Source organism: Perna viridis, chromosome 3 (assembly GCF_037379345.1).
Source record: "Perna viridis isolate PV_CMFRI_1.1 ecotype Kerala chromosome 3, ASM3737934v1, whole genome shotgun sequence".
Lineage (NCBI taxonomy): Eukaryota > Metazoa > Mollusca > Bivalvia > Mytilida > Mytilidae > Perna > Perna viridis.
In genome coordinates this window covers 42,611,980-42,637,813 of record NC_142447.1, presented here as the reverse complement: position 1 = coordinate 42,637,813, position 25,834 = coordinate 42,611,980, and the positions used below count along the sequence as shown (strand labels likewise).

The following is a 25,834-nucleotide window of genomic DNA, read 5'->3' as shown; positions in this document are numbered from 1 at the left end:
TTATTAAAAATTGAACATTGGGGTCAGATTGCAGTTTTTTGCAAATAATTCAAAAATTGCCTTTAGCAAATTTCTGGCATTGGTAAAATTGTTAAGCATCATGAGACGGACCTATGCCAAAATTTTCAAAAAGATTGGTCAATTGATGTAGGAGTTACGGCTACTGAAACAGTGTTATTTTTTTTTTTGTATTTTCGCATGTGCAACTTTGAAAATTTTCTTCTCTAAAACCATTTAAGATCATTGAATGAAAATAAGAATAACTCTTTAGTGTATTGTGCTCAAAATGACTTGTGATTTTTTAATCCATAAATAGATATGGCTGCCTATACTAAAAATGGAATTTAGGGGTCATAAGACAGGTTTTTGAAAAAAATTCAAAAATTGTTGCCTTTAGCAAAATTCTGATTCATGTCATGAAAATGCTATGAATAATTTTAGTTGATTTTAACTTAAGCTGTCTCATTCCTCAAGTTTTTCAAATAAGCAAATGGTTATCCAGGTGAGCGATTCAGGCTCTCTTGAGCTTCTAGTTACAGTATTCAGTCAGTATCTTGAAAACTATGATAGGTAGAATGAAACTTTCAATTGATGAAATGACCCTTATGATAAGTCCCACCAAAGTCTTCATGGAGTCAAAATTGTTGGACAACTCCTTGTTAGAGTTATTGCCCTTGTAAGGTATAAATTTATCCAGGTGAGTGATTCAGGCTCCTGGGAGCCTCTTGTTATAATGTTAACTTCAGTTTTGTTATGTACATTTATTAGTGTATGGATAGCTTCTATGCCCTTGGTTTGTACAAATAGCACTGCAATATGCATTTTAACTTGAATGTGAACCAAAGTGTGCTTGTCAGTTAGAAAATAAACTGTTGGTAGATTACTAAAAATATTATAATACTATAAAGCCACTTTCCATGTCTCACTGGATAGAAATAACTGTTATCAGGATCCATTCAGATGATCAAATTTTTCCTGGCATGCATGACACACATAGATAACAGTCAATCAAAATAGTTTTTATCTTGGTTCAGTTTTTTAAAGTAAGCTATCAAAGTATGTAGTACTTATCACTGTTACATTTATTTACTTATAACACAATCATGTCAAATGCATGTGCATATATTTTGTTTTATATTTCAGTCATTGAATTCAAAAGGTTATATGCCTATGCCAAGTGTTGCTGTATATTCCTGTGAACTAGAAAAAGAATGGTTGGATAGTTCTATGCAGTGTATTGTCAAAACTAAATCTTTGAAAGGTACATGTACATATAGGTAGTGCTGTTAATTCTTTGGTTCAACATTTACATATTTTCAACACAGCCAATATTCTGAACATGGTCCAGTCATAAAGCAGTGACTAGCATATTTTGATTTGGTCTGGCAAATTTTTTGTAGTGACTGACTTAAAGTCAGACAAACAATTTAGGAATCCAGATTGTATAGCATTAATATTATATCATTACTAGATCAAGAAATCCCATTGTTTGAATAGTACATGTATTTCGATTTTTCAAACAAGACCACAATTAAAAATACATTTGTTTGCACTAACGCGACCGACCCGAAAAAATGGGGCCGTCTCAAAAAGGTTTTTTTTTTTGGTGAAAATGAAAAAAAAAAAAATTTCGAATTTTTTGGATTTTTTTACGTCTCCCGTCCAACTTTGTTCTGTGTGTAACTTTTTCGACATTTCTGAAGTCCTTGGTACTTGCCGATGTAACCTACGATAACTTCCGAGTGGAAGCAGAAAGATGGACAGATTCACATTGTCATCATCTGTTCTGCTAAAATATACCGAAAACAACAAAATCAAACCGTTGATTCAATTCCAACAAAAATGAAACCCAATGAACGCCTAACCTCCCTATAACTCTCCTCTATTTGAGTGGTATGATTACATCATTTATTGTTCATTGAACTTCCTCAAAATAATTAGTATTACATACCTAAAAATCCATTAGATATCATTATCATAATTTATTGTATGCATCAATTCTACACTAATCTAGTGTTTGGCGGTAATTTATGACGTCTACTATTTAAGTCATTCACATCAATTCAATGTGCATATAGGCCTGCCATCATCAGGGATTGTCCTATGTTATGAAAACAACTCATTCTTTCATTTTTGTTGATATTGACCCACAATTCAATGGTTCGATAACAAGAACCATTGAATTGTGGGTACCATTCTATGAACAATTAATAATGTAATCAAAACCACTCAAATAGCAGGAGAGTTATGGGGAGGCAAGGCGTGGATGGATTAGCTCTGATTTTATATGAGTGCCTGGTCAATCATTCAAAAAAAAAAAAAAAAAAAAAAGCCTAGCTACCTGCCCATTGATGAAAATCAGGGTCGGGTTAGTGCAAACTGAAATATTTGTAAGTGTGGCCTAATACATAAAATTAATTGAGGAAATCCAACTATGTCTAAACATTCACATGTATTTATTCAAATTGATTCCAATTTATGTAGTGTATAGTAATGATTCAGTTGTTTTAGTTCAGTTTTTAAATATATTATCCTGTATCTTGTAGGAACTGGTAAAAAACCATGTACTTTTTACATGGAAGGAAGCTGCAAAAGAAGTGACTGTAAATTTTCCCATGATTTGTCCAGCATTACTTGTAGATTTTGGGAGGAGGGAGAGTGTTTTAAAGGTGAACTCTGCCCATTTTTACATGGATATTATGTGTAAGTCATTGTTCTCCCGATAAGTCTGTATATTTGGTGTTATTACAATATATTTACAGTAGTAATGTAAAATAGAAACGAACTACTCCCAAAGAGAGCTAAATGGAAGAGTCCAAAAAAAATTTTTATGATGAAAATTATGGATCTAATATGTTAGGGGTAGAAACAATTGAGCAAATTGGCAAAAAAAAAAAATGGGTTTTCACCAAGATGATTATCTCAAACTCCTGTGATATGATGACTTCAGAAGGGTACATTTGAAAAGTGGAATCAAAATTTTATTGAGATAAGCTGCTTCAAAGAGGATTGGTGTTAAGAACATAAATATGTTTTTACCTATTTTACATTTCTCCTGTATCATATTATTACATACTGGTTCCATGTTGAAATTGGGCCTAATCTATACATCAAGGGCAAGGAGAAGTTTTAAGTACATTCTGTTTTAAAAAATGACAATATTGACATTTTTTGTCTAAGTTATCTATTACAAAATTTTCTCCCTATCAAGGATTATTGGGAAAAGTGAACAAAAATAACTTTTTTCTCAGTTCTTCTTCTAGATTAAGGTCTCACTAACCACTTCCGGGTCAAAGACCACCCCACCCCTTCTATGTAGTACCAAGAAACACTGAACCTAGACCTATGCATTATAAGTGTATTATTTGTGTGTATTCTAATTAAAAGTAGTCAAAGTAAAGCTGAGAATGTGCACTTAAAAATCATATATGTAATTTACTACAAAGGAGTATGAATATTGTTTACATGTTTGAGTAATTGGCCTCCATGCTGTCAGTTAGCAGAAAAGGTAAAAATGTGGATTTCATGTGAATGTTTTATTTATTCAAGTAAATTTTGTGAAGAATTTCTACAATCATCGTACCATTGACGTAATGATTTTGAAAGCCTTATTTTCCAAGCTTCGCAATGGTATGCAACTTTAAGATGTCATATGTCCTGGGAATTCACACTGAAACTTTGAAAATTACTTTTTTTAACATGTAAAGTAATGGAAACGTTAGAAGTGGATAGTGAGACTTAAATCCTTTGCAGAGTTGCCTTCCATTATGATTTTGTGTAAGGCTCACTATTTTTCAAGCCATATTAGGCCCTTCCCATTGTTGTCAGATTTCTTACAAAATGGAAAACTTTTTGAAAAATGGTCTGATTTCTGGATTTTTTTATTTGACTGAAACTATTGTAGAAATGTTCATTTAAAAAGCAAAAAAAAAAAAGTAAAAAAAATTGTTGCAACATAGTTGTGAAGAAAAATGTGATGACCCAGCTAAGAAAAGACCGACCCGATGGTCATTTTGATGATTTTCATTTATGATAAGATCAGTTTTTTTTTTGTTTTTTTTTTTTTTTTTTTAGGATAAACAATGAACCTTACTTTTTTCATTAGAAAGGGGTAGGCAAGCTTGCCTGTAAAATGATTATTAAAATGAATTTCTTATTTTTGTACTTGAAACTTCCTGTGTACAAAAAAAAGCATAGATTGATTGGAAATAAACTTTTTGGAATAAGTGAAATGCTAGTCTAGTTTGAAGCTACCTTCATTTTCTTAATTGGGGTAAATATAGATAGTATATTTACAATATACCTATTGTAAATTTATTAACTAAAATGTGGTATGTTTACTATATATTGTTTTTAAACTTTTAACTCAACTTTAATGCAAAATTATAACAGTACAAGTAATAGTTTATTTGTTATTGTTAATTTAATCTTAATTTTGACAGTTCTGATATTCCTGTAGAGAGCAAAGAAAACATAGATGAAAATTTTGAATTGCAAGAAGAAGAATTTCCTCACCTCTCTCTTCCCTCAAAAGTGAGTAAGGCATGTTTGTTCATTGAAAAGAACTGTTCTGAAAGATTAAGGGCCAAATTGTCATAAAATAAGCCCATTTTTCAACAACCTTGTGAAAGAAAATTGTTGATGCCATTCATACTAAAGTTTTTTTATTTGAAGTACGCAAAAATATGAGTACAAAACATTTGTTTTTATCTATGATCATTGCAATTTAGAACACTCTTGAGTGTTCTCTTTACCACCTATTTCTGGTCATTTCTTAGATAACACATTGCCCTCAATTTACCTAGTGCTTTTATATAGTTTAAAGTGCAGGTAAGATGTTGATTGCATGATATGAGTTCTTAAACCACTAGGATTTAAATTTATTTTTATCTATGAAGATCATTGTTTATTTAATTTTTAGCTCACCTTGCCAAAGGCCAAGTGAGCTTATGACATCACTTGGCATCCGTTGTTGTGGACAAATTTTTAAAATCTTCTCTCTGAAACTGCTGGACTGACAGGTTTTAAACTTAGCATGATTGTTCCTTAGGGTGTTCTGCACAAAATGATTCATCCATGAAAAAACGTGGCCGCTGTTACTAAAAATAGAACATAGGGGTCAGATTGCAGTTTTTTGCAAATAACTCAAAAACCATTGCCTTCAGCAAATTTCTGGCATAAGGGTAAAATTGTTCAACATCATGAGATGGACCAATGCCAAAATATTCAAAACGAATGGTCAACTGATGTAGGAGTTCCGGCCCCTGAAATTTTGCATTTTTTGCATGTGCAACTTTGAAAATCTTCTCAGAATCCATTGCACAGAATTCAATGAAAGTTGGCATATATGTTCCTTAGAGTATCCCTCACAATTATCGTTGAGATTGTTGATTCATAAAAAAACATGGCCGCCATTACTAAAAATAGAACATAGGGGTCAGATTGCAGTTTTGGGGTGGTATTGTTCAGCATCATGAGATTGACCTATGCTAAAATTTTCAAAATGATTGGTCAACTGATGTAGAAGTTGCAGCTCCTGAAACAGTTTTTTTTTGGGCATTTTTCGCATTTGCAACTTTGAAAATCTTCTTCTCAAAATCCATTGCACAGAATTCAATGAAAGTTGGCATTTATGTTCCTTAGGGTATCCCACACAAAATGGTGATTGGGATTGATGATTCATGAAAAAACATGGCCACCGTTACAAAAAATAGAACATAGGGGTCAAATTGCAGTTTTTTGCAAATAACTCAAAAACCGTTGCCTTGAGCAAATTTCTGACGGGGTAATATTGTTCACCGTCATGAGACGGACCTATGCCAAAATTTTCAAAACAATTGGTCAAGTGATGTAGGAGTTGCGGCCCCTGAAACAGTTTTTTTTTGTGCATTTTTCACATGTGCAACTTTGAAAATCTTCTCAAAATCCATTGCACTGAATTCAATGAAAGTTTTCATATATGTTCCTTAGGGTATCCCACACAAATTGACAGATTGGATTGTTGATTCATGAAAAAACATGGCCGCCATTACTAAAAATAGAACATAGGGGTCAGATGGCAGTTTTTTTGCAAATATTGTAAAATTATTAAGCATCATGAGAAGGACCTATGCCAAAATTTTCACAACCATTCATTGACTATACTCGGCGTCACATAAATAACATACTGTTAAAATTTGAATAAAAATATTATCTACGACTTTATTGACACCTACCGTCGTTTAAATTGTCTTAAATGACTTGCTCATTCGTTTAGCCAAACGGCTTCTCCCTAAACATTGAATCGTTAAATTCCGGTCAGATTTTAATTCTAGGTGCCAATATTTACATTGTAAAAAGTCAGCCATGTTTACAGTGATTGGGTTGCTAGGAGATGTTGTTTACATTTAAATGGTTTGTCCAAAAACCGAAGAACCCAGAATGCATTTCAGCGTTATTTCGGATATCTCGGATTTATTTTACGCGAACAACGTACAATACCGAGAAGTTAATCAAGCAGACGATTGTCACCGGAGTTCGACGGGAACTTACGAACTTCGTTTGTAAACAAATCGCCCCGTAGAAACCAACATGGCGGATATTAGTATGGGATTTTCCCTTAAGGATTTGTTACGCATGATTTAAGCTAAAAGCGACTTGTTCAGGGAGAAGCCGTTTGGCTAAACGAATGAGCAAGTCATTTAAGACAATTTAAACGACGGTAGGTGTCAATAAAGTCGTAGAAAATATTTTTATTCAAATTTTAACAGTATGTTATTTATGTGACGCCGAGTATAATGTAGGAGTTGCGACCCCTGAAACAGCTTTTTTGTTGTTGTTTTTTTTTTCACATATACAACTTTGAAAATCTTCTTCTCTAAAACCATTTAAGGTCATTGAATGAAAATAAGTATAATGGTTCTGTAGTGTATTGTGCTCAAAATGACTGTTGTGATTTTTAATCCGTGAATAGATATGGTTGCCTATACTAAAAATGGAACTTAGGGGTCATAAGACAGGTTTTTGAAAAAAAATAAAAAATTGTTACCTTTAGCAAAATTCTGGTTCAGGTCATGAAAATGCTATGAATAATTTTAGTTGATTTTAACTTAAGCTGTCTCATTCCTCAAGTTTTTCAATAAGCAAATGGTTAACCAGGTGAGCGATTCAGGCTCTCTTGAGCCTCTAGTTTGCATACAAGACAAGTACATTCTTTACCATTCCAGAAAGATAATTGACTTTTGAACTGATTAAAATTTGAAATTTGCAAGAAAGATTCTGGCAATGAATTCCAAAGAGCAGGTGCAGCATACCTGAAAGATCTCTTACCATAGCTAGTAGTTTTCACACTTGGAATCTGCAATAAATTTGTGTATCTAAAATTATACTTTTGGTCTTTCTTTTCAACAATATTTGATAAGATAGTAGGTGCTAAATTATTAAGTATTTTAAATATTTCTATTGCCATTGTTCTTTTTATATACACTGTTGGCATTTTTGCCTTGATTAAAAGATCTTCATATGCTGAAATAGTCTTCATAAACAAATCTTAGAGCCCTTTCCTGTATTTTTTCAATTTTTCGAATATCACCTTCTGAACAAAAATGCCATGATAGTGGGCAAAAGTTAAAATTTGTATAAATGTGTGAAATATCATTAGTCGATTTAATTTGCTTAAGTTTTTACCTATTCTTTTTAAAATATTTAACTGTTGCACAGCCTTTTTACACAAATTCTGTTTATGGAAATTAAAATTTAGTTTAAAGTCTATGTCTACTCCTTACAATTTTACAGTTTCATCACAGCTTATATTTGCAGATCCAATATCAAAAGTGGGTGTTTTATCAAAAGTCTTTTTGCCAACAGCTATGGCCTGAAACTTTTCAGGGTTTGCCTGCATACAGTTAAAGTGAAACCAGTTTATCAAAATATTACTTTCTGATTGTAGTACATCTATTACTTCATTAAAATTTGGTGAATGAAAAGATAACGTTTTGTCATCAGCATAGTTGTATCAATCTCCTTTTTGAATAAAATAGAAAAGAAATAAGAGATAAGAATGGCTGCCACATATTCATTATTATCTAACACCTGTTTCCAGTCTTCTAATAACCTTAATAATGTTGCTTGGCAACCACGAACCGTGGCCTTTTCAAAATACACATAAAAATTTATCAAAAATAGTTTCAAAGAAAGTAGACAACTGTTCAGCTAAAACTTTTTCGAATATTTTTGATGGAATAGGTAGTTAGCTGACTGGTCTGTAGTTGCTCTTTGTAAAAGGGTCGTTCTTTTTAAATAATGGAGTGACTTGTGCCTCTTTTAGTCTGTTTGGAAATACTGAAGTTTCTATTGAATGGTTAACTAGTTTAGTTATTGTTGGCACTAAGGATGGTTTGCCATATTTCATGAGTTTAACTGATATTTTATCAACTCCTGTTGCTTTCTTCACATTAAATTTGTCCGTGACCTTTGATACAAAAGATTCATTTGTTGGAACAAATTCAAAGTTGTTCTGTTTAAAGTCCTTTTCTTCAATCTTCTGAAGACTCTTATCAAAATTATAATCTTTACCTAATTCTTTGGCAACATTTACAAAAAAGTCATTGAATACCTCTGAGACTTCTTCATTTTTTGTTATAATCTCATTTTCTTCTTGTAATATAATTCTGTTTTGTGTACCTTTTGATTTTTTGGAGAAATATGGCTTGATGGTTTTCCAAAAATCAGTCTGTTAACTGCCTCCCTAACATCTTTCTTGAAAATAAACATTTTCAGATTTTCTTTTCAGTTTATTTACTAAATTTCTTTTTGTTCTATATTTTTCCCAATATTTAGCATTTATGACATTGAGATATTTATTATAAAGCATTTTCTTTTCATAGCTTGCTTTTCATAATTCTCTATTCATATAGGGGAACTGATTGTTTTTAACATACATCTCTTTGATTGGTACATGTTGATCAAAGACATTGCAAATATCTGATTCAAACTTTTCATAAGCCTGGTTTACTTGTGTTTCAATTGAATCTGAACCATGACTTGCAGATGAAGGAATAAATGGTTTTACATTTGATAAGTCAGAATTTAGAGACGCAACATCTACATTTCTGAAGCTTCTATATTTTATTTTCTGCTTTTAATTCGAAGGTGTATTATTGTTTATTATGGTACTAATCATGTTGTGACAGTCACTTGTACCATTTGCAACATTTAATGCTTTCATGCATAAATTTTTTGAGTTAGTCAACAGATTATGCCAAAAGTTATTTTAGTTGCTAGCCTTAACAATTGATTTGCAAATTATTTCCTTTAAAATCACCGAATTCTATTAGCCTGAATCACTGGATGCCAGTGTATTGTTGGATGTAAAAAAAACAAAAAACAAAAAAGGCTGAGTGAGACCAAGGTGACACCCAGCAATGTGGTCCCATTAATGCACTGCACTGAAGTAACCTCAATTATTTGTTTATCCATTTCAGAAACAGAAGATAAAGTCGCAAAATTTAGAAAAGTCACATTCATATGTAGAATCAAGGAAAATTTACAGAACAAGTGGAACAAAACACAAATCTGTGGCAAAATCAGCTGATCAATAATGATTCATTGAAAATATCATACATATCCGGTATCAGTGTAAAAAGTGTAAAGCCATTTAAAGTCTGTTTTTTTTTTGTTTTTTTTTTTAGTATTATTATTATTCTTTTATCTATGTAAACATTTTAAGAGTTGAAAATAATACCATTATACAGTAACATGATGTTGGAAGAAATAAAAATTAAATTATATAAACTTATTGCTTCTATTATATTTTAATTTTTGTTTCCTTTAGTTATCTCTTTTAAAAAGGATAGGCATTTCAATTGTTTTATGTCAGACTTCAAAAACAGAAAAAGAACATTAAATTTGATAGCTAAACATTTTTTTTGTTTATAGATATTTTGTCTTACAAATATTTGTTATTGAAGTAACATGACATTTTCTTCCAACTTCATGACATTTAGACCTGATGCATGTTATTAATTTGACACAGAAATCCATTATTAACTAGAACTACTTTTTCATTATTTCCATTATATTTGAGCCTGCCAGATTTTTTTGTGTTTGGTAGCTTCCAGTATAGTATAGAGAGAAAAAAATTACTTGAAAAAAATCTTTGTTTGTTCAGCTTTGTCTTATGCAGATTTTGACATAATTTGTATTTTTTTAGGTGGGGGGATGGATCATTTGACTTCAACAGTTGAAAGTCATTGCTTTTTAATTAAGTTTATCTGCTTTAAATGAGTTAAATAGAATCTATGAAAACTTTAAGTAATAATTCATTTATAAAAATATATTACAAAAATGTATCCTAAGAATATTATTAAGTTATGATATTGTATCCTTACAAATGTACTTGATTTAATGGAAAGAAGTTATAAAAATCCAATAATATTTAGATATTAATAGATTAAACAGCTTGTGCATAAAAGTGCTTATTGGCCAATTTCTATTGCATACTTATTGGTCTTCAGACTGCCAATTTATATTGCATACTATTTAGTTGCTTCTGATAAAATACAATATTGTAACTTAAATCTATGTCATGAGTGACATAGGCTGATTAGGTATCATTCATATTATGTCAAATGGTCACCAGCTGTTGTTTTAGACTTTTAATAAGATTATATTTTTATTGTGTTACCTGTAAATAGTGTTATTCATACATCTGAATGGAATGTATTTAACTTTTTATAAAGTATGTTATTGGTCTGAAGATGTCACAGAGGGTTGATCATAGTCAACGTCACTTTCATTGAAACTCTCAAAAATAAAAATGTCATGGAAGTTTTAAAATAACACAAGGTGTTTAATTCATATTTTTCCTTAAATATTGAGTTTAAAATCCTGTGAGAATTCGATGTTAACATTGTTCAATTTGCCATGATTCTCTTATCAAGGTCATTTTCAGTTAGTGGTTATTTGAGTAAAAATCTACTGTGCTGCCTTAAGTCCTACTAAAAGTTATTGTTCTTACCAAATGTTTGGTAATTTTTTAATTTGTTGTAGATTACTCATTTGTCAAAAGAGAAGTTAAAAATTAATTGATCATTATTTGTCAAAGGTGTAATCTGGCAGAGTTATAAATGTATTTTCTTGTTCAAAATTGTATTATTCTGTGAAATTGAATAAATATTTTTAATTAAAAAACACACACAAAATGAAAATAAAGACAACTCTCATGCAGGAATAGAAGTTTTGAATATACCCCTGGTTCAATCAATGAGATTAAATTGACGTCGACTATATTTGGTCTGTTTTGTTTACATTAGTCAGGGCACTTGAAGTTGATTGAGAAGATTCTTTACAATACATTTTTTTTTATTTTCTATTGTCAACAAGTATAAATAAGAAAGGATGAGGTACAGTTAGGAGTGACTTTGGCCCCTTTTTATATTGGAATTAATAAATGATATTGACCAGATTTTCTTCCACTTTGAAGTGAAATTCCATTTTCAAATTTTTTTATTAGGACTTTTTTTTTCAGTAATGTACTTCCAATGTTACCAAATTTTCACTTATTTTGATGACCTTGTAAAATCTGATAAGGATTTCTATGTAAGAATGACTAAACTATTCTTTTGGATTACCACCTTTGTCCAGTAATTTGCTTGGACTATAAATTTTCACAAAAATTGGGTCAATTTCACGTGTAAATGTACCTCGACCTTTGGTAATTACATCTAGTGATTAAAAAAAAAGGTTTTAAGTAGAGTTATCTTGTGATTGTTTAGTAAAATGTAGACAATGTGATTACATTAATGTAAGAAAAGATATTGTGCGATTTTATATTCCTGTCATAGTTATAATTGTGTAGTAATATTGTAATTCATGTTATCTTTGTATTTAGTTTTTATTGTTTTTCTTCTGATATCTGATCATTGCGGCTCATTTCTGGTCATTGTTTGTAGATATCTTAAACAGAAACAGTACAAGCCACTTTATCCCTCTCCCTCTTCCATAGTCTAAACTTTATACAATGTTTTTATTTCTAATCATTATGAGGGGAATTCAAGAGGTGCAGTTTTATTTTTGATAAAGTTATTGTATTTTACAAGTAAGACCAACGTTAATCGTTAATGGTTTAGATAAAGTGAAAAGGAACTCCATGTGTTTCTAATTATACTCGTGCTCTGTTTAAATAAGTCAACTGTTTATTTTCAGTCACTATAAGAATCTTTTAAAAATAGTTTGAATAAAAAGGACTGAGTCACTTTGTGACAAAATGAAGTAAATATGTCCCTTCTTTGATGTGGACAAATTGTTATCAGTGTATTTTGTGTTGAATGAACTAGTGTAAATGAGGATTGTTAATTTATTTATGGTTTGTGTTTCTTTTTTTTTTTGTTGATAATGATTGTTAAGTTTGAAAGATTTTTTTATTTTATTAACACACCTTAGAGTTAATTGGCTATGTTCAATATATAATTAGTTCCAAATTGATGTTTTAAACATTGTTCCAATGAAATACATAGAAGCAATGAAGTACCATGTTTTTTTTTTAAACTTATTGGTATAAGAAGGAAAAAAAACGAAAGTATTGTGTGGCTTCTTTGTCAAGATAAAAAGTCAAATAGTGCAATAGATAATAGTATAAAAATCAAGCGTAGAATTTCATTGCTTTTGTGCAAAAGTAAGAACAAACAAATCCCTGCCACATATGTTTAAAAGGGACAACATGCATGAACAAATCTTTAGACATTGTGTATAAAAGGTTAAGTGTGCATGTATTTGGTATAAAAGATGATTATACAATCAATGTTTTATATTTTTATAAGTAAAAGACATAAAGGTCATTTGTCATTATTGAAAGCTTTATAGGATATGTACTAAGAAGTAGGATGGACACTGTACAGTGAATTATCTAGTCACCATACAGCTAGCTCTAGTCGAACATGAGAGGAATAGACTGAAATTAGAAACTGGGATTTGTAAGTTTAAATGTCATCTTTAATTGTTAGGTTTTAACAGAAATGTACAGATTATGTATAAACAGAACGTAATGAAATCTAATGTAGACGGAACAATTTGATTTCAAATTTAATTGAATATTGTTATATTGTAGAAAATTAAGAGATGAGTTTGAAAAAAAGAAATATTTGCTCTGTCTACCAACCTTGATGTGAAATTAAAGTGGCTTGTATTGGATGTTAGCCAAGAACTTTGATTCAATTGTTTCAGTCAAGATGGTTATTTCAAATGACATTAAAGTGTGGTCTTGAAAAGTGAGTAATGGATTGAAATCCACCCACTGTTTGTTACTGTATTAAAAAAAAAAACGTGTTAGCTAATTACTTATATTTCATACTAAGTCGGGGCTTTCAAAGGTAAGTAGTAGTGGGCAGGTTTCCACACACAATTTTCCTTGGCATTTTTTTTTTTTTTCTTTTTTTTCTTTTTTTTTTTTTCAGAAACAGAATGTTTACTTTTGATTTTGTCAATTTCCATTTTCTTGTTTGCTTTGTAAATTTGTCTGTTTCCTTTAGCAACCTACTTGAGCAAAATAGGGGTTGAATTGTATTAGTAAGTAGCAGTCTTTACCAACTGGGCAGCTACTCAGCTAACTTTTGAAAGCCCTTTGTATTTTTATTGGTCTATGGGTGTTTTATTTTCAATCAAGAAACTACCCATTTGTCTTAATAGAGACTAGTTGATGAAGCATTGGAGATGGTTACATTTTCATTTAGAATAGTAATTCATTCATCACATAAGATGTCACTTATATGCAACGTAATATCAATAATTTACCTGAGTCCCACGAATCTGTAATTTTAATTCATATCCTTGTATTATGTATTTTTGTTCAAAAATGTGTTTCAACTCTTCAGTTCTTTATTATACCTTATACAGTTTCACCATAATTTGATATAAAGTAGACTTAAAAATGCTGTGCATGATATTGTGATATAAAATTTTGTATCCTTGAATTATTTGTTCATTGAACATGATACTGTTTTTATTATTACTAAATAACTATAGTCCATTGGATAGAATAAACAAAATTTGTTTTAGATATTAAGAAAAAATTCATATTTAGCTTACATTTTTCTAATTTGGAAATTCATGTTTATTTCAGAGCACTTCTGTTAGGATACTTTTATATCTTATCTGATAACTTAGTTTTATTAAACTATAATTTTTTCTCTGGAAGCTTATAACTCATCATAAGGTTTTTAATGATGTGTGATTTCAACAGAAGTTTTCTTGATACAAGTGTAAATTTCATTTCCATGTGTAAAAGTGGTGTAAATGTATGTCTCAGTAGTACCTCATTCTTGTAGTAAGTGTAAAAAATGTGAAGAGATTGAATGTTGAATCATTATAATCATCATACTGTTGTTATAAATGAAAACTAAGTAAAAAAAAGGTGATGTACATCAAAGATGTCAATATTAGGACTTGAAGAGTCCTAGCTAACTAATAGTTATTAACATTTATATTAAGTTAGGTCTGTATGTTTAAAGAAGATTTATTCCCAAGCCAAAAAGATGGAATATTTTTCTTTGATTGATCTATACAGACTGAAATTTTCGCTAAAATGGTGTAATAACCATTGTTTTCGTTACTGGGTTTAAATGAAGATGATCACTGTATTGAAAGGCTTGATTCTTTTTGTTATTTAGTGTTTGGATGAACCCAGAATGTTTTATAGTACATTTTAGTCTATAAACATATAAGTTAATGTATGCATTATGAAAGCATTGCCATGTGGTTTATTACTGGAAAATATCTTTTATTAACATGATGCGGTTTATTCTGACCCTTTGATAAGACCGACATAAATGAATGTTTGGTAAATTAACCAACACAATGCCAACCATAATGTTATACATTTAGTATTTTTAGCTGTGTTTTCCATTTTTTTTTTCTTTTGTTTTTCGTTATTTCAGCTATTAACATGATGGCTTTTTATACTAGAAAATTGTTGTAGCTTTTTAATAAATAGAAAAGTGTTGATCCAAAACTCTCTTATAATTATTTCTTTTTAAATTGATGATAAAAATTAGTCATTACAGCTAGCAAGAAAATTTTGGAAAAGGTCAGTTTAAAAAAAATAAACTCAGCAATGTTTATAAAGCTATATGTTGTATGTAACCCTTGACCTTTGTATTTAGAATTAAGTGTCCATAATTGTGTATGGACATGATTGTATGCTCTCAAATGCATTTTTGTTGCTTTGTCTTGTACTGATTTAATGATCTTTAGGTAGGCACTGAATTTCAAAACAGATTAAGTCTTGTGCATCCATTTACTTATCTATTAAATAATTCTGGATTGTATTTATTATATTTACATAATAGTTTTAATTTGATTAATACATGCTGAAAACAATCTTTTTTAACAAAGATTTTATCTAAATTTGAGTGTGTATCCTTAATTGGAAGAACTTTTGGATACTTTCTTTTACTTTCAAACACTGCTATTCAAATAATTATTACAAGTGGATGTTCAAGACTACATTATAAAATTTGTATTCTAAGTATCATGCTTGTACAAGTCCAAATGTATATTATTGTTTTGTTACAAAATCTGCATGCCTGGCTTGCATATTTTGTTGCATTGTTTTGTAAAGATGAGAAGGGGATAAAAACTGATAACCAATTTACTGTATGAGATTAGTAAATACTCAGAAAATATTTTAGAAGCTTCTAATTCATATTATTAGTCACTTCTAAATTCAAGCATTAAATGAAGAAACTTGAAATTCAGAAATGTATTGGTTATCATAAACTTGTGCTCATACTAGCACATCAATTTCTGCTCACTATATGAACATTCACTACAGTTACTTTGTAGCTATATCTCAGGAATTCTGAGGAATGTACATGTTCTGTAGTGTCTAAAAATATCAATTGTACATCAAAAATAAAGGTGTAGTGCACAACTCAAACAAGTGCATTTATTGTACAGAAATGATATTTGTGAAAGGGAAAAGTGGAAAAAATCACAAAATGTTTGAATATTCCAGAAAGTGGTATGTTTAAAAAAAAAACAATAAAAAGTTTGAAGAGTGATTTTGTTCTTGTTGGCCTGTTGGTATACCTTGTTTCAGATCTTTTCATGTGTGTAGGAGAATTTAACCACAAAAAAAAACAAAATTCATTTATTCATGTAAATGTATATATATAATACAAATCCAGTTGCAAGAAATCAAGCAATTAGATTTAATTGTTATGAACAGCGTAACAAGATGTTTCCAGTGCTTGCTTGTTGCCTGAGGAGCATTTTAAATCAGTTTCTATGGCTCCATGAATTTTCTGGATTTTTTAAACTTTTTGATCAGCAGCCATTTTTTAGATTCCAGCTGATCAGAAGCCCTTATGGTGACTAATTTTTAAACCAAGATTGATTCTTCTGCAATTTTTTGTAATTTTTTTTCACAATTTATTTTAAAGTTTGGATGGTGGCCATGTTTGAAATTTCAAAACCATTGTGCACATCTAAGAATTCTTTCAAAAAAATTAGAAAAAAAAATAGTTAAAACATGTTCCCCAACTTCGGAGAACATCAGTATAGCCAGTATGTGAAAGGTTTTCTTGGAATTGAGAAATGATGTCATTGTGGTAATTGCTTGCATTTGGCTATGAAAATTAGAGCTTACAAATGCTACTAAGACCTTAAAGACCATGTAAGTTTTTGTCACCACTTGGGGTCCATCGCCGTCTCCGTCGTTAACTTTTCTTTAAACGTCTTCTCCGATACCACTCAATGGATTACTACCAAAATTGGTCAACAGCATCCATAGGGTATCTTCTTTAAAAATGGTATCGATAATATAGATCAAGCGTATAAACATGGCTGCTTTTTCTATTTTTAGACCACTGGGGTCAAGTCACTATAAAGATATTGTAAAATAAATTAGGCCTCACTTCTTCAGCTTGAAGAGTTCTACAAAAGTCACTGAGTCAAAGTTGTAGGATGACTCCTTGTTATAGTTTTTGCCCTTGAAAGGCAAAAAAATCAAGTTTTATGCAGCTTTTGCCAATATCTTGAAAACTATAAAGAACAAACTTACAATTGATGAAATGATCCTTATGACAAGGTCTACTACCAAGGTCTCCATTGGGGGAAAAGTTGTTGGACGACTCCTTGATGTTTTTGGGTTGTTTTTTTTTTTCATTTTTGCGATATCTTGAAAACTATTATGAATAGGAAAAACTTTCAATTGATGAATAATCCTTATAATTAGGCCCACAAAAGTTTTTTTGGGTCAAAGATGCAGGACAAATTGTTAAGAGTCAATGCTAAGGCGAAAAATGGGGGCTTTTTGCAGTTTTTAGTCAATATCTTGTAAACTGTAAGAACTTTAAACAACTTTAAATTGAAATGATCCTGATGGTAATATCTATGCTGAAGGCGTCATTGGGTCAAAATTGTCGGATGGCTCTTTGTTAGAGTCAGTGCCCATGAAAAACAAAAAAATCAACCAAGTGAGCGATTCAGGCTTCTTAGAAACTCTTGTTATAATTTAGATGTCAATGTGTACTTTTTGAAATTCAGTTTAATAAGTATTTAACGAGGTAGAGTGGTGTTTTTAACCATTTTTGAGTTAAATAGGTACAAAATTGGGCCACGCCAAAAAAAAAAATCAAATTTATGAAATCTATGCCTGTGTGTTAACGCCAAGTCACACTTCATCGATTAATTGATTGATTGATTATGGTTAAACGTTTTATGGCGGATATTTCCAATCTGATTACAATCAGCTGTTAGGATACGCTACATTGTCTTGCGCTCAATCAATCGAATGAAGTGGGTTAACTTGGCATGATTTTGGGTAATGATTTACTCCGATGAGTTAAAGGGTCACTGTTTTTGTTCCTTTCCGTAGATAATTATGGAAGTTACTGTGTAACTTTCATGGAATGATAATGGGGAATAATCGGCGACTGATTGTACTTTTCATTTTCAGTGCACATACCTAAAAACTAACTGAACCGCAAATTATTTCTCCCATTCGAGTATTTTTACCTTTTCAAAACGATACCAATTAATACCCGACACATTTCTGCTTGAATGTCAAGCTATCAGATCCTAAATGCACACCAAACCTCTAATTTCGACCCAATAAAGAATGACATATACATTTAATTTGGCCTTTTATCGTCACCCTGTGAATGGCTTGGTCACATAATTACGGCGAATACCACAGCGAATCATTGAATAATGTCCCCTATTTGCATAAAATCAACATATTGATTGATTTATTCTTGTTTATAGCCCTAACCTTTGTATATGTTGGTACAAAGTACCCGGAAATTATTATTTTAAATCTTGCTTTGTACTAAGACACAGAACATATAACATTAGTCTTCAGGTTGGTTACGGTTTATTGGTTAACATAAACAAACGATTCTATCGAAGCTATCACTTGACAGAGCAAACGTGCGCAGGATATCACTCGGAAGAAATTATTGTGTTGACTTTCCAATCCGATTATAGAAATCGTAATTCACTTAAAGATAATATTTACTTTAAATACCGGTAGTGACTTAACGTTTATTTTCAAGTTGTAAAACTTTAAGGTGTATACTTTATAGGATTTAGGTAGATATGGATTAATTTCACTTGAAATAGACGATTTTGTGGCTTACAGAATGTCACACAAGCTTCAGGCGCACCTGACTCCAACCAATTTATTGCCCAGGATCCGAGCAGAGCAAGAGCAGGTTTTAGAGAACAATTTTCAAAGAAATAGGAATCCAAATGAATTTGATATAACGATAATGTCAGCTGAAGCAGGTCTTTCTGAAAGCGATGTGAGGGTAAGATGATAAAATGACATTTATTTTCGTTCATCAATTCATTGGCAATGAATTCTTTCAATTTTCTTGTACTAATGTTTCAGTTTATAACCAAAATATGGGAAAACCCAGTTCAGTTTAGAATTAGTTTGTTGCACCAAAGCGAGACATTCCCACGGGTACATGTCGACATGTTCAAATGGATTTTTATTACTTATTGACATGTCTTTGTGTAAAATAATTTCTACACGAGAGTGAATGTAACAAAGCGATGTATTGAATAATTTAGAGTGTTGACAAATGTGCCGTGTCACCTCTTTAATCAAGAAACCAATCGACTCTATCGATATTGCCTTTATTATATCTGGTGCATTGATAATTTCTCTTTTATCTCTGAAAATAAGAGGAGAATTGAGCCATGACTAACTAGGAACGAAGAGAGCAGAGACAGATAGGCTACAGAATTGATCTGTTAATTAATTTCAGTGCATATAACATAGATAATATATGATGAATCAGTACTGTTGTCTTAATGAGGACACCCGACTGTGTTAATGCAGACTTTAATTAGTATTATCGTAGAGAGTGAATTGGCTGTTAACCAAATCAAAAGAAAAGGGGGCTCGGGAAGGTGCAGTGTGATGCGAAGTGAAAGTGCATTCTTAAAAAAACACAAAAAACAATCAAATCCCCGAAAAAGTTAAAAACTATAAAAACTGGATGAAAAAAGTCTGAAGATGTTGCTGAGTTTTCCAGGCCCTGTAGCTCCACCACAAACATACTTTCATACCTTTAATAGCTGTGCCCCTGTAATAAAGATAAATTAAGGGGACAGGTTGTTTCCCCCTGGTAATAGTGTTTACGGTTTAATTCAATCATTATATACCGTATCGTTTGATCTATACCTATCAAGAGAAAATGGACTTGAATTATAAAAAGTCAATTTCCATAAAGATGAAATATCCTATAGTAAAAGAATATGGTGATGAAATAAAATTACATTCATTAAATTTCAATAACCATCTAATGGCTTTTCTTTCTTGTGATTAATAATTTCTGCCTGGAGGAAAATTATGAAAAAAAAACGTACGTGTATGCGTAAACTTTCTGTTAAACTCCAAAATAATCTCAGAAATATAAATTGACAAATTTCAAAAAATTACAAAATATACAGACACATTATATGCCCCTACCAAGAAAATGCGTCATTACGGTAAACCCATCATTTCTCGATTTTAAATAATCATGTTCTCAAGTTTTAGACGACACAGATAGCAGTTAAACTAATGGTATACCCTGTGTAGGTGCGGATCCAGAGATTTTGAAAAGTGGTGGCTTCAAGGCTACTATTTGCTCCTTTTTTTGCTTCGTATGAAATTTACAAAATTTTCCAACAAAAATGTCTCGCCTGGAATTAAACTGGAATTAAACTCCACTGCTTCTCTTAAAAACGTCGTCCATGTATAAGCAATGACAACCTTTTTGTTCAACTTAAATAATATAAAAGTTATCTCTGTTGTAATATTAACCCTTTTACCCAAATTAGTTACAAACCAGAATCTTTTTTTCGTGAAAGCCAAATCTAGAAACTGTTACATCAATGCTTACTTTATGTAGATATGGAGTATTACATAATAAGATATCCAAGAAACGTAACTGGCTTATTTATATTTGACAAATTAACAACTAGGAACATTGAACATTGTAAACCCTGGAGAGAAGACAAATAGCAGTACTGATATTTCTTTTAATCACACCAAACCGGGCATTAAATTTCAGTTTATTTACATAAATTTAGTACGTAACCTTCATAACTCGTGGCTTTCGTGTAAAGTTTGAAATATAATGAGAGTATTACACCCTGGTGTGATTCTAATTTATGCTGGTAATTAATGAAACTTTATATCAAAATTGTGTTTGATGTACAAAATGTACATCAATGTGCAATTCCATTTAAAAATCCTTTATTGAACAGGCCTTGGTGCGCAAGCTCTCACTACATAAATAACTTCGTTGACCTTAAAGGGTTTGATATTTGAATTTTTGATGATCTTTTAAGACAAAGTGAAAGTTCTTAGCCTTACTTTTGCATACTCTTAAACACTTGCAAGCATGTTTATCTAACTTAGTAACAGTTCACAAGAAATAAAAGTCTTATTAACGCCTCCGTGTTTACTTAGCAATAAACTACACGAACTTCAATGATTTCTAACTTGGTAACACTTCATTAAATTGATAAAAAATGGAAGGTTTGTAACACGACTTGGCCACACAAACTTGTAAATATAGACTTTTTGTCATTTAAACAATTGTTGAATTTCTATTACAACTCAAGCTTCACCAAAGGATATCGTTGAACGTAACAAAAACAGAAGGAAAGTGTAAAAGAGACGAGAATCTTACCAATCGGTAAACAAAATAGTGTTTTTCACTTGTTTTGAACATAACCACAGATTATTTCAATAATTAGTACTTTTATACAAAAGGGGGTATAATATTAAATTTCAAATGAAAAGGGTATTTTCTGAATTAAAAAATAAAAAAGAATGCCAGGTGAAGTTAATTGAAAAAAAGTGCAGTCTTGACAGAAATTATACACGAATGATAGGGATAAATATGATATAGCCAAAGTTTAGAAGAGATGCCCAGCATGTGTTTTTTCTCTGTTACATATAATATGACTATCTATTCCTACAACATAAGAGGTTAGAAATCCGTTCCTTCATACTACAATTTAAGGTGTCGCAAAGTAGGAAAAACGCTTGCCAGACAATCTCTAGCACTGCTGAAGTAGTTACTATTATACTTTAGAACTTATTCTGTTGTTTTTTTTTCTTCAGAAATGGTATCAACACCGACTGGCCTGCTGGAGACAACAACAAGGTCTACCCGCCAACAGTGGTTCCGTGAAAGATTAATTCCAGCATCCCCACAGCTATAACATGCTTTTATATGTCTAAACTGATTGACTGGCTTAATTCAATGTTAGTCTAAGGGGTTCATGCATGCATTTAAAGACAAAATACTGAGTAGTGAACTTTGGTTTCAATAACAAAAATGGAATGGACATGGGAAGTTTTTTTTTTTATTTTGCAACTGTTTTTATTCACTGCGATTGGGTTGTAGTGTAAACATTTTGCTTTCTTTTTTTAGTTTACTAGCTACAGTCTTGTAACAAAACCTGGTTTATAACTTTCGTTATTTCAATAGGTCAGACCCAACTGTAGATCAGTACGTTCAAAATAAGGAAATATGCGGATAGGTACTTTGTTTTAACAAGAGAAAAGTGGAGAGGAACTTAACTGCTCAGTATTACTATATTGGTTTAATCATAAATGGTAGTAAACTTTATTTTCTTAATTTATCCAACAAATTGTTCGGTCATAAATGGCAATGATTGTGCAATACTTTTGTGTATTTTTTTTTTTTTTCAAAAGAGCAGAACAGGTTTTCAAAATGTATACCGATTCACTTAGAAAACCTATCCTGCTCCTGTGATAATTTTCATGTAATTAATTTTGCTTATATGGACATTGTGTATCGGAAATGTGTATAATGTGCAATACCAGTTACCCCCTCAGGGACAAATTGTGTGTTTTTCTACCTAAAGTTATGCTGTGTGATTGACAGCTTTTATATTAGTGTACACATGTTGAATTTTCTGTGTTTACATTATTCAAGATATTTATTAAATATTTTCGTAAATAAGTTGTTTTTTTTTTCTAACAACAGCAACATCGCAGTGAAAACTAATCGCACTAGTTCGTCAATTGTTTGTAAACTGACAATTGAAAGGTCTTTCACTTGAAAGTTGTCTCCCTGTAATGTACATGTTATGTACCTTTTGTTTGATAAAAAAAAACAAGTTATTCGTCACAAAAAATTCCTTTATGCACTTAGTGACCTTGCCAAATGCAACATTCCAGGTTTTTATCATGATTTCTGTAATGTACACTTGATGGCCTTTGATATGCAACAACCCCACTTTCTACGAACATTAGCATTTTGCACTAATAAGCCCCAATATGATTCTTTTTGGTAAAACGAAATTGGTATTTTTAATGTGTTTGTTACGACCTTTCATTTGATATAAGACAACATAACAAAATAAAACACTTTTATTTTCAGCACTCCTTGACCACACCCGACCTATTGTTCGGGGATAAAACATCGATATTTCGAAGGTACCCTTTAAAACCTTTCATTTGATATACGACAAATTAACCTTCGAAGAAAAACCATTGTAAAATATGAAAATTTACAATCGCTGTAGTTTCCTTTTTTTTATATTGGTCCTTGGTATTGTGCCAAACAACTGTACTTGTGCAGATCTTTCATTCTGTGTAAAGATTATTTGTGTATCTGTTGTGAATTTTGAAATATATACCCCTGCTCTAAAAACTAAAATTTCAATAGATCCAAAAACAAGACAGCCAGGATATCTCAAATCTGAAAACTGTATGATAATTTGTAGTACATATACAACACACTGAACAAAACAAATGGGCAATTTAAGAGCCCATTTTGGGCACAATGAATAACTGAAATATGATGCAACAACAAACTCCAGAACCGGAAGCTGTAAAGACGAACAACTTTCAACACAAACCTTGGGATTACTTGACCTTGATAAAACTTACAAAGTCAAGGTCTTACAATCACGTCAAGGTCACAAATCTGGCCACATGAAATGATTAAATTGTCATATTTTTTTTTAAACAAACGGTTGGATTGTTGTACACTTGAACTCAAAATGTAGAGCTTATCGAGAGGGTCATTTCATATGCAGTATATATGCACTTATCCTTTATCATTTTCTTAATATCAAGGCCTGAAACTTGCAGTAGCATTCTGTGACCATTGACCCTGGGTGCAAATGAAAGGTCAATGGACCAAACCTCTTCGGTAACGTTCCCATGTCTCTATAGCTTTCAGTTTTCAATATATAAAATTTTCAGAAGTTAAGTATGATATTTCAAGGGATATTATTCCCATAAAATTTGATAACAAAATACATGTTTATGTTTGTTAATTAGGTCATCTGTTTGTGTACTTGTTACCGTTTTCAGATTGATTCTATCTATTATGTTTTCAAGGTATGAGCAATTGAAAGAAATTGTTTCAAAGGGACATAACTCTAAAAGAAGAAGATGAAATCCTTAGCTGGGTCGTCTGCTTATAGAACATGATGACATATACATTTTGTATATGTTAACCAAGTATGACCAAGACATCCTTAAAAAAGAAGAGGGCGACCATGTTGAAAAAATGCCAATAAAGGGGGGAAACTTCTATAACGGATGATGAATCCCTAACAGAGTCATCTTGTAAAAGTCCAAAATGAGATTAATCGATGGTCCAGATTCAGTAATGATATCTTGAAAGATGATGAAACAGGTCCATGTCAAAGTAAATGTTGAAAAAAAGACGAAAGCCAGTAAGGTCTTTCGGAAGGGAAAGATCTTAACCAGTAATGGTTGCTTTTTGTTCGTATCTTTTCCTAAGTTTTCAAAGGTTGATACTGTACTGACAGGACATTTGCCATGAGTACTGATGTCTGTCAAAAACAAGCTTTTTAGTACTGAGCATCCTGTACTTCCAAAAGTAAGTGGTAGGCGGCAATATCCACCTACTACATCTGAATCATCCCCATATTTTACAAACTGATGCATTCAAGTGTATATAGAGATAGCCTGTTACTCTTGAAATTTTTGAAAGCAGTGGGTGTGCACCTAAAAACTTAAAATTAGATACTGTCTCTGAACTTCTACACAAGTAGGTACACATTACAAGTACTTGTTTTGAGCATTAGTAGCTTTTAACAAAGAAGTGAACTCCTGTAATAAGTACTCATGTCATACCATATCTGTTTTTTTTTTGCCCTTATTTGCCACTTGGTACAAAATTATCTCTAATAAAGACACTTTTAAGACTGGCATCTTATAATGTAGAATGGTAAATAAATATTACATAGTCACAAGTTATTTTTTGTCAATAAATACCAGTAAATGTTGGAATAATTCAGTGAAGCAGTATTCCACTGTTAATTAATGTGTCTCACCCCTCAGTGTTTTTATTGGTTGTAAGTCCCTTGAGTCAAAAAACACAAATCAGAAAAAAATGAACATTCAAAGGGAGCTTCCTTCCACAAAGATGTTTATGAGTTTTTTTTCTAGATTAAGAGTGGTTTGTTAAAGGATGAACATACTGTGGTAGACCATGTACAAAAAGAAAAAATATGAAAAAAATAGTATCTTAAATCAAAATATAGAACAATGCCTATTTATGTGATTATTAATTCATACATATACTATTTTCAAGTATGGTAATAATTCAATGAACTCAGTAACTGAGTAATCTGACAGGAAAAAAGAGCAATAATAGAGTTCAACAAAACCCAAAATTAAATACACCTAATAACTCTGATATTCAATGATCTAGAACACAATATGTAATTGAAAATTAATCAATATCTTTGGTATACAAATGAAACCTTAACAAACAAGGGGATTTCACAATTCTACAGAAATCAATCAACTGACAGGGCTTTCTTCTAAGTAATAATCCCTGTGTAAATAAACTGATTTGTAATAATCAATAAATACTTTCAGAACTACTGTCATAAAGTATACAAGTAACAGTCAAGTACCATTCAAAGTATTTCTCTACAGATAAGACCTTAAAACAATAACAACTGACAAATCTATGGTACTACTCCTGGTAAAATTCAGGTTAGGTTATTAGTTTGACCTAAAAACAATAACAACTGACAAATCTATGATACTACTCCTAGTAAATATCAGGTTAAGGTATTAATTTTACTTAACAACAATAACAATTCACAAATCCATGGTACTACTCCTGGTAAAATTCAGGTTAGGGTATTTGACCTAAAACAATAACAACTGACAAATATATGGTACTACTCCTAGTAAATATCAGGTAAAGGTAGTAATTTGACCTAACAACAATAACAACTGACAAATTAGTATCAATTAGACCTTAAAACAATAACTAATGACAAATCTATGGTACTACTCCTAGTTAGAATCAGGCAAACAAAATTCATT

The 25,834-nt window shown here is 31.2% G+C and overlaps 2 protein-coding genes across 3 annotated transcripts in view; both read left to right on the top strand.

The window, feature by feature from the left end:
- The window catches only part of LOC148622346 (uncharacterized), a 37,486-nt gene extending 26,317 nt beyond the window's left edge, over positions 1-11,169 (top strand). Inside the window, exons 6-9 of one of the 2 annotated variants that reach the window (XM_088572190.1) lie at positions 1,144-1,261; positions 2,547-2,703; positions 4,443-4,533; positions 9,462-11,169. In XM_088572190.1, coding sequence (XP_088428316.1) covers positions 1,144-1,261; positions 2,547-2,703; positions 4,443-4,533; positions 9,462-9,578 — 483 coding nt within the window. In that variant the 3' untranslated portion in view covers positions 9,579-11,169. The remainder of the gene's footprint in view (positions 1-1,143; positions 1,262-2,546; positions 2,704-4,442; positions 4,534-9,461) is intronic. The other variant, XM_088572191.1, reaches the window with a different exon arrangement.
- Positions 11,170-18,377: 7,208 nt separating this feature from the next.
- LOC148622345 (homeodomain-only protein-like) lies at positions 18,378-22,472 on the top strand. The gene is made up of 2 exons (XM_088572194.1): positions 18,378-18,785; positions 21,605-22,472. Exons 1-2 carry the CDS (start codon positions 18,618-18,620, stop codon positions 21,680-21,682), a joined length of 246 nt encoding a protein of 81 aa, XP_088428320.1. The 5' UTR covers positions 18,378-18,617; the 3' UTR covers positions 21,683-22,472.
- The last annotated feature ends 3,362 nt before the right edge of the window (positions 22,473-25,834 follow it).

What these genes read in the sequence shown, in the direction of transcription:
- LOC148622345 (XM_088572194.1), top strand. Translation starts at nt 18,618, where the DNA reads ATGTCACACAAGCTTCAGGCGCACCTGACTCCAACCAATTTATTGCCC. An exon ending in TTTCTGAAAGCGATGTGAGG is followed by an intron (nt 18,786 to 21,604) that starts GTAAGATGATAA and finishes TTTTTTCTTCAG; the next exon opens with AAATGGTATCAACACCGACT.